Source organism: Ctenopharyngodon idella, chromosome 21 (assembly GCF_019924925.1).
Source record: "Ctenopharyngodon idella isolate HZGC_01 chromosome 21, HZGC01, whole genome shotgun sequence".
Lineage (NCBI taxonomy): Eukaryota > Metazoa > Chordata > Actinopteri > Cypriniformes > Xenocyprididae > Ctenopharyngodon > Ctenopharyngodon idella.
In genome coordinates, this window is record NC_067240.1 from 148,239 (window position 1) to 157,838 (window position 9,600).

The window sequence follows — 9,600 nt, forward strand, 5'->3', positions numbered from 1 at the left end:
TACTGACGAATGATGTCGGAGCACAAACGTGATTTAATGAGAATAATTTATTTCCAAAATATAGATTTCTTGTTTCATCATTTGGTCAGGAATTTTGGAAAAGAAAATCAAACGATCATAATATACAATCAGTTTTATTTTCATGAACAGACATTGGCTTCATTTTGAAAGAAAAAAAAAAAAAAACAGTCCAAATTAAATATTTTGGTTACGCATCACACACATATTCAAATAAACTCATCTACATAACATGTTTGGGAAAAATTAAACATTAAAACTGCTTTAAAGGTTTATTGTTGGACACACAGATCATGATCACTATAAAAACTGTTGGATGCTCTGTTACAACAATGAATAATTAAGTGTATTGGAAATATACATAATATATGCTAATCATGTTATTTTTCTTTGCAGGCAGTTTGAAACAATTAATAATTAGGCAATATGTGTGAACAAACACCTGAGAATCAACATGAAGCACAATAACACTGAAAACTATGACATTCCCAGAGCGTTCGGCTGAAATATTTCCGGAGAAGCGCCGATCGCTCTTAATTTGAGTGTTTCTCAGTGGAATTCCTGGTTCAGGTCGTTAGGACACCTTCGTCAGGTGACTCATTTCTCCAGCAGAGACGACAGATGAGCTTTGGCTCGGCGGGATTTCTCGATGCTCTCGAAGGTGGGCATCCCATGAGGCAGATCCAGCCGCTCGCTCTCAGAGACCATGATGCTCTCTGCCTCGGCTGCGGATCACATGATCACAAACCATCACAACAGGATCATCAGCAAAAAGCATTTCTGCTAATTACAAGTACGACAATCCCTCCCCATCAAAGCAGGACATTTGAGGAATCTTTTTAAAGCCAATCAATAATCAATCAGCGATAATAGAGTGACGTCACTGCGCTCGATCACTCCTCCTCACATGGACCTTCAGACGTTTAATCAGTAAGAATGTCATGCATGCTGATGATGAAATAATTACATTAGATTTAAATGGATTCTGCGCCGTATTCATCAGAACGTTCAAAGAGGACCTGTGATGCTTTATTACACTGTCTTTAGCGTGTAATGTTGTTGTTAGATCATGAAAAAGCTCTGAAAGTCCCTCCAGCGGGAGTTCTTCTGTTTCTGAACTCCAGAAACGCCTCCATCTTGAGTTTTCTTCACAATATTCCTCATTTAAATAATTCATACCCAGAATAAAGGGGCGGGGCCTGGTTGAGTTAGTTAGTAGTGAGTTGAAACTGGCGGTTATGGTAAGGGGCGGAACATTTCCCAAACACCAATCACAACACACTGCTCCAGCCGACCAATCAGAGCACACTGTGCTTTTCAGAAGGAGGGGCTTCATAGAGACAGGAACTAAACAGAGCGTTACTGACAGACTGGGAAGAGAGGAGCTGAACAATGGAGAATATGAGGAAAATAATCAACAAACCTGTTCTAGTAGAGCCTGAAAACAACATCAAGACTCTGTAAAAGGGCTAACGGCTCTTATTTAAGTGTTCTCAGGATGAACAGCTTTGTTTACCTCTCATGCGGTGAATCAGCGATCCGTACGCCATGTCCATCTGATACGCCAGGATGAAGCCCAGAGGAATGATGGGACCCAGAAGAGCAGCTTTCCTCTTTTTCACAGCTCTGGAGACAAACAGATTTCGAGTGACGAACAGCAAACTTCTGCGACTCTATCAGACACTCATTTCATCTGTGTGTCACAGACTGTTTTATTAAAGATAAATGAAATGTTAAAGATTCTAAGTTTTATCAGATGTTTTGTTTGAGAACGGTGACGTGTACGATAATCTGCTTCAGTCTCTGGACAGAAAGAACAGTTTGTGACGGCACAGAAGAGACAGAGATAAACACACGAGAGACTGTATAAACAGGAGGAGCAATGAAATAAAAACTGTTCAGTTTAAAAGACACTTAATATTCAGTGATATTATTGATCTGACACTATCAGATGAGAAAACCTGAACTGATCTGAATAATGTCTTCTGTAGAGCAGCTTTACTGCTGAAATTGAGTTTGTCTCATATTTGATGAAGTTTCATCATTGATTCTGTTATTTTCCTGTTTATCACTGTGAAGCTGCTGTAAAACAATCTGTACTGTATAAAGCGCTGTAGAAATAAAGCTGACTGGACTTCAGTGGCATTCGTGAAACAGTAAATGTAGGTGAGTGAGTGTGTGTTTAGTGAGTGTGTGTGTGTGAATATATATTCACCGATCAGGCATAACATTATGAGCACTGACAGATGAAGAGAATAACACTGATCGTCTCTTCATCACAGCACCTGTTAGTGGGTGGATATATTAGGCAGCAAGTGAACATTTTGTCCTCAAAGTTGATGTGTTAGAAGCAGGAAAAATGGGCGAGTGTAAGGATTTGAGGGAGTTTGACAAGAGCCAAATTGTGATGCTAGACGACTGGGTCAGAGCATCTCCAGAACTGCAGCTCTTGTGGGGTGTTCCCGGTCTGCAGTGGTCAGTATCTATCAAAAGTGCTCCAAGGAAGGAACAGTGGTGAACCGGCGACAGGGTCATGGGCAGCCAAGACTCAGCGAAGGCTGGCCCGTGTGGTCCGATCCAACAGACGAGCTACTGTAGCTCAAATTGCTCAAGGAGTTAATGCTGGTTCTGATAGAAAGGTGTCAGAATACACAGTGCATCAGTTTGTTGCGTATGGAGCTGCATAGACACAGACCAGTCAGGGTGCCCATGCTGACCCCTGTCCACCGCCGAAAGAGCCAACAGTGGACACGTGAGCATCAGAACTGGACCACGGAGCAATGGAAGAAGGTGGCCTGGTCTGATGAATCATGGATGGCCGGGTGCATGTGCGTCACTTACCTGGGGAACACATGGCACCAGGATGCACTATGGGAAGAAGGCAAGCCGGTGGAGGCAGTGTGATGCTTTGGGCAATGTTCTGCTGGGAAACCTTGGGTCCTGCCATCCATGTGGATGTTACTTTGACACGTACCACCTACCTAAGCATTGTTGCAGACCATGTACACCCTTTCATGGAAACGGTATTCCCTGGTGTCTGTGGCCTCTTTCAGCAGGATAATGCTCCTGCCACAAAGCAAAAATGGTTCAGGAATGGTTTGAGGAGCACAACAACGAGTTTGAGGTGTTGACTTGGCCTCCAAATTCCCCAGATCTCAATCCAATCGAGCATCTGTGGGATGTGCTGAACAAACAAGTCCATGGAGGCTCCACCTCACAACTTACAGGACTTAAAGGATCTGCTGCTAACATCTACAGATACCACAGCTCACCTTCAGGGGTCTAGAGGAGTCCATGCCTCAACGGGTCAGGGCTGATTTGGCAGCAACAGGAGGACCAACACAATATTAGGAAGTGGTCATAATGTTATGCCTGATTGGTGTATAGTGAGAGTGTGTGTATATAGTGTGTGTGTGTGTGTGTGTGTGTACAGACCCAACAGTGAGACCCAGCGTAGCCAAACCGAAGAAAGAACCGAAGTACTTGAGAAACTCTCTGGACCAGGCGACCTGCATCGCCATCTGGCGCTCACGCATCTGATTCTGCATCAGCAGCTGACGCTCCAACTGCAGAAACACACAAACACACAACTCTGTGTCAGGCTGACGTGTGTGTGTGTGTGTGTGTGTGTGTGTGTTCAGGTGAAGAGCTGCAGAGACACACGTGACCTCACGAACACGTCAGTCACACATGGAGGTGACAACGTCTCGCACTTCCTGACCAAACAAAGCATCTGTCACAGACAATATGTAAATGAATACTCCTTTATTTGATTATTCAGTAGCCCTCATTAGCATAAATGCATGTGTATGTGGCCTGTTAACACCTCACATTTCCACGTTTTGTCTGGAGGTCAAAGCCACTTCCTGTCAGCAAGCGGAAGTCCTCTGATATGAGTGTTCATTATGAAACTTTAATAAGTCATTTCTGTGAATCTGACGTGCTGCGACAGATTACAGGTTCTCTGATTTCACACTCATAGCGCTTCGTGTTAATGCTCCTCTTATGACTTCAGTCTGAACAATGTGATGTAAATTACCAGGAATAACGATTGCTAACGAGGTGAAGTAAACGACAACCCAACCACCCCCAGGGTCCAATCACACGTTCCCATTTAGCATCACTCCACTCGACACAAAAGCATTAATTATCTTTAACCAATCAGCTGGTTAAGTGCTAATCAGGAGCGAAAGGGAGACATTCACTAATGTTTTTGCCACAAACAGAGAAACTCACAGACAAACATCAGTTTGTTTACATGCGCTAATGTTCATCAATCTGAATGAATATGAAACAATCGGTATTCTATAAACCGCTATAGAAATAAAGCTGACTTGACAAATGAGGGAATCCTGAGAGCAAAACAGTGTTTTCATTGATTCCAGGACGATAAACATGACAGTAATCAATGAAAACACACTCGTCTGCTCTTATACATGAACTTTAGAGCTTCACCAGGTCTCTCAGCTTGTATTCGCTCAAACAAAATTCACAATTGAGTTTAAAGTCATCATGAAAGTGAAGTTGCACTGGTCTTTTCTTCTCTATTGTGTCGTATATCCGAGTGAAACGCTTCTCAAACAAGAACAAATGTAGGGCGGGGCTTGATTTTGTCAGTGGGAATTGATTGGATGGTTGTGGTTTGCTATTGGTGGATCTCATGTGAGTGACAGGTTGCCCCGCCCTCATCATCAGAGAAGAGATGAGATGCTGCAAGAGGGAGGAGAAGATATTCTGATTCAAGATTACGAGGAACATGAATTTAAAACAATAATGATAAATCATTTAGAATAATCACTGCAATATTGTTGACTTTAAATGCAACGATCTTTATCAACCTGTGATTTCAGCTGATGACCGTCACAGATCTGATGTCCTTCAAAAGAAAGCGTTGATTCGGAGAGATGTTGAGAAGCGACGCAGAGGTGATGAAGTGAAAACGCTGGTGGGAAACTCACTGACATTTTCCTGAAAGGCCACGAGTGACGATTTCTGGATGGCTCTGTTAAGCGTAAACCAGATGGGAGGCTGACAAACCCGCACAAACACAACAACACTGAACACGGATCATGATGCGCGTGACACGCTAACAGAACAAACAGAGAACATATAAAAGCCACATGAGTTTGATATGAGTGCATGTGTCAGATGCATTAATGCACGTCACTGGACCTGCTTCCACTCGCGGCGTTAAGGTCCATCAGTAACAGCCTTGAATGGACCGGGACGTGTCCGTCTCCTTTCTGATTCACAGTACACACGTAACCCACAATTTTATCATCTCGCCTTTTCAGGACAATTAAAATGTCATTAGTTTGAATTTCAGAGCAGCAGAAGCGAGAAACAAAGAGCCGAGGGTGATGGACAGGCCAGTCAAACCTCTGACCGCTCAACAATCAGACGAGGAACAGAGTAACGAGTGTGACAGCGTAATGGAGGACGCGAGACGTCACCGATCATCTGAAACGTCTGCTAATGAAGCAGAAGAGCTGTACGAGTTCACGCTCACATTCACGCTCTGAACTCTCCATGTGGCATTTCTGAAGCACAAAGATCATGATTTTTCGTTATCCTAACAAAAAACTGAGTAAATATGATGTTCAATGAGTAACAACAATATTTGGAAAGATGATCACAGATTCCTGGAAGTGCTGGAGGAGCTTTAGGACGTTTATGAGATTGCGGCTGATAACGAGTATTTATGAGTGTCCAAACGCGCCCGCGGCTCAGAAATACCTGCACTGAGAGCGAAAGCACCGACACACAGTCCCAAACACGCGAATTACTGCTTACATGAAGACAGAAATGTGCCAGAGATTCTGCTGTGCCGTTTACACTTCACCAAAACAAAAAACACTGTTTCTCAGAAAATAAGCGTTGACTGAAACAAAACAAGTTTAAGTACAGTACTAAAACTAAATAGAGGAATGACATCAGAACCCGGGAGAATAATTCACCTGTGGGTTTTTATAAAGGGGTTTTTCAATTAATGAGTGAAATAAGGTCTGTGGTAAACATAACTTTGACGATACTCTAATGTTTTGTTCTACAGCGTAAATTACACTGCTTTATGTTACTGACATGTGAAAACAAAGAAGAAACTTGAGATATGGAGAAAATATAGAGCAAAATATAAGGTGAAGTTTAGTTGTAGATCATTATGTTTCACTGAATTTCCAGCAAAAATGGACTGTAATATTGTGACATATACGGTAGTGGCCAAAAGTGATGTCCAGCCTGTGAAAACTGACATCTTCACTAGATATATCGGCCGATAGTTTAAAAACAGCCAATAGTCAGGGCCAAATATATCCTGTCAATCAAAAGAGGGCAGGAAAATGCACTAAATTTGGGGTTTGTGTAAATAAAATGCTAAGAAACCATTTTGATGTTCAATTTTAATAGTAATTATATGAATTAATAACATTCAGAAAGTTAAGAAATATTAAATATTTAATAATTATTTAATATTATAAACTATCGGTATCGTGATCGGTATTGGCCGATATCACTATCACTAGAAATTTAGTATCGGTGCATCTCTAATCTTCACCATTTATTCAAATATTATTAAAGATTTTGTAAGTATACTGTGGAGTTGTGCTTCAAGTCGACTGTTTTATTTGTGATAACGCAATGAAACATGACGAACTGTGAGACATACTTTTTGGCCAGGCTGTCATACAAAGAAATACTGAAGACACACAAAAACAGAAGTTGTCTTTTTTGCTAAAAAATATGGTAACTATATATAGCAAAAATGGCCATGATACAAAATTAAATGATATAAGGGTAACACTTTACAATAAGGTGTCATTTGTTAGTTAACATGAACTAACAGTTAATACGTCTACAGCATTTATAAATCTTACTTAAAGGTAAGATTAGCAGTAGCACCTGACTGCTGCAGATTCATTTTCGCCGTTGATAGTGTTGACATAGAAACACATAAATCCGAGTCTGAGGATGTGAACAGCTCCGGGTGGAACGTCACGGGTTGCCTTATGGTTAGGACATGCCGTAAACGCAGCATAAGCTCATTGTTTTGGTTCAGGAGGAAGTGTAAAAGGCAGCTGGTGTTTGTTTGTGGTGCTCTGCGACTGACGTCCGTCTATAACTCTGCATTCGAAACTCATTCGGACCGAATGCGGACATTATTTGGTCCTGAGACTTCTACAGAAGATACAGTATATGCACATAATATTCTATTACCCACCACTTCTATTATTGATTGCTATCAGGGTGTGAAGAGAGTTTTAACCAGAATAACAAAAAGTGTTTATAACACAAATTGCCTACCCTACCTTTAATGTTAATTCCAACATTTACTAATACATTTTTAAAATCCAGAGTTGTATTTGTTGACATTTGTTAATGCACTGTGAACGAGCATGAACAATTATATTTCACTAACATTTACAACGATTAATAAATGCTTTAAAATTTTATTTTCATTGCTAATTTGTTAACTATTGCATTAACTAATGTTAACAAACGAGACCTTACTGATATAATATTCTCCTCATCTGAATTTTGTGATCGTAAAAACCTGAAACTAAAGCTGGAAAAGAAATCCTGTATAAAGAGTGATGAAGAGCAAGAGAAAGGAATGAACGTGAAGGTGTGACTCATATGGATTCATCAGAGCTTTATGAGCTGCTGCAATGGGACAAATACAACCATATTTTACTGAATTCTTCATAATCTGTCAGCGTGTGGAGATTTTTCCCTTCATAACGTCACAGGTGATGACTGCCTCACGGGCCGAGATTCATCACAAACACAAGCAAGACAAAACGAGCACTTCGCCATCGCAATAAAAGGTTAGTGGCTCTCGGCTAACTGGAGGCCAGCGGAAACGAATGACCTGCAACGCCGACATATGAAGGTCTGACCAGAATCATCTGTGTTTGATCTGTGCTGAGATCATGTTCACAACCTTTACAATAAGCCTAAATGTTCATTCTAGAGACTCCAGCCCATATTTATATCTGTATTCTGGCGATTATGCAGCAGCACAGGCCACTTTACTCTGATTAACGAAGGTGTTCGATCTCTCGCACCTGCAGCCGGCCGTTGAGCAGCATGAACTCCTGCTGTTTCTGGAAGTTCTGCTCCATGGATTTGGAGAGAATGAAACCCATCCTGCAGAAGAGACAGAAAACACAGGATCGCACCACACTTCCGCAACATTCAAGAGTTCAAACATTTCAAACACGTGAGCTGAACAGAAATAGAATACTTATGTTATGAAAATAGAGCTTATTTAAACAAATTAAAATGACGTACATTTCAAATGGAGGTAGACGGATATATAGGTTTTAACAATTAATCGGCGCCGATAGTTGTTTTTTGGAACTGCAAATATGCAAAAAAAAAACGAATGTTGATAGTTTGGGTTCTACAGTATGTGTGTGTGTGTGTGTGTGTGTGTATTAGGGATGCAGGATATATCGGCCACAATATCGGTATCAGCTGATATATGTTCATTTTTAATGTTATCATTATCGGCCAGATAAGAAAATTTGGCTGATATATTAATGCCGATAAATAATGAATTATTTCCTTCAGCTGAGACACTTCAGATGTGCACTGTCCGAAATTATGGTTTTGAATTGCTTGAAATATGATTGAAATCACTTCAAAAAGGAAAATACAGTTAAGTTCAACATGTGCATGTATATATATATATATATATATACACACACACACACACACACACACCAATTTTCATACATGTAATGCAAAAAAAAAAAAAAAAAGTATGCAGCGTTATTTTTACAATGTGTTTTCTGTAAGTGTAAATTTAGTTACAGCAAACAGGAATGGGGGAGTGTCCTTATTACATCAAAAAATGCAAAAATATTAGTGACTAGAATTTAATTTTTAAACTTGAAGTGAAATATGAAGAACATGTGTTTCGTGATCATTTACTGTAAAACTCATGTACAGTCACTGTGAATCTTGATAAAAGACAGTTTTCAGTTGAATCATTAATCATCGTAATGACAATGCAGGAATCAGGGTGATTTCAGCGTAAAGTCAGTTAGTCAGAACGCAAAAACATCGTGATCTCGAACAATCTGAAGTTGAAAACAATAATACCTGGAGTTTAATAAGGATTTGATGATCTAGTGAGAAACTAACCAATCCGTAAACAACTCTCCCTCAAAAAAACTCTGGCTTTTATTCCCGCACATGAGCTTCAAAGTAAACACAGTTAACAGCATAAATCACACCTGAATGTCAATCATACCTTTGTAAAAATGATTGTTGTTTAATAAAAGCCAAGGGCACACGAGCTCTGCTTACGCACTGACGGCACGTTACTGACGCAGAAACGGTCCCGCCCCTCATTGCCTCGGCTTCTCTCCTCGACTCTCATTGGTTATTCTGTGCAGACGTCAATAAACTGAAGTAAATGGAATTTTTAAAGTTGCTACTAATGGCTAATTAGGACATTATATTCCAGTGGGGGAATATTTCCAAAGGCTCATTTAAGCCGCTTTCAAATCTCAGCACAAATATTTAAAAAGTAGACTGGAGAATGACTAGCAAATGAAGAGCTGTTAAAAGTGTTGG

At 40.4% G+C, this 9,600-nt stretch overlaps 1 protein-coding gene across 2 annotated transcripts; it reads right to left on the minus strand.

Annotated features, from left to right (window-relative positions):
• Window positions 1-118: 118 nt before the first annotated feature.
• On the minus strand, window positions 119-9,413 carry plgrkt (plasminogen receptor, C-terminal lysine transmembrane protein). Of its 2 annotated transcripts, none has more exons than XM_051878317.1 (5): window positions 9,275-9,413; window positions 8,082-8,163; window positions 3,454-3,584; window positions 1,535-1,644; window positions 119-743 (listed from the first exon to the last, which is right to left on the minus strand). In XM_051878317.1, exons 1-5 carry the CDS (start codon window positions 9,373-9,375, stop codon window positions 616-618), a joined length of 552 nt encoding a protein of 183 aa, XP_051734277.1. In that variant the 5' UTR covers window positions 9,376-9,413; the 3' UTR covers window positions 119-615. The 2 variants fall into 2 exon arrangements, with proteins under 2 accessions (XP_051734277.1, XP_051734278.1); XM_051878318.1 differs by lacking the exon at window positions 9,275-9,413 and adding an exon at window positions 9,124-9,258.
• Between the last annotated feature and the right edge of the window lie 187 nt (window positions 9,414-9,600).

Coding starts and splice junctions, on each gene's coding strand:
- plgrkt (XM_051878317.1), bottom strand. CDS start 9,375: ATGAGGGGCGGGACCGTTTCTGCGTCAGTAACGTGCCGTCAGTGCGTA. Junction 1,645..3,453: donor ACGCTGGGTCTCACTGTTGG/GTCTGTACACAC, acceptor GTTTGTCTCCAG/AGCTGTGAAAAAGAGGAAAG. Junction 744..1,534: donor GCTGATTCACCGCATGAGAG/GTAAACAAAGCT, acceptor TGTGATCCGCAG/CCGAGGCAGAGAGCATCATG.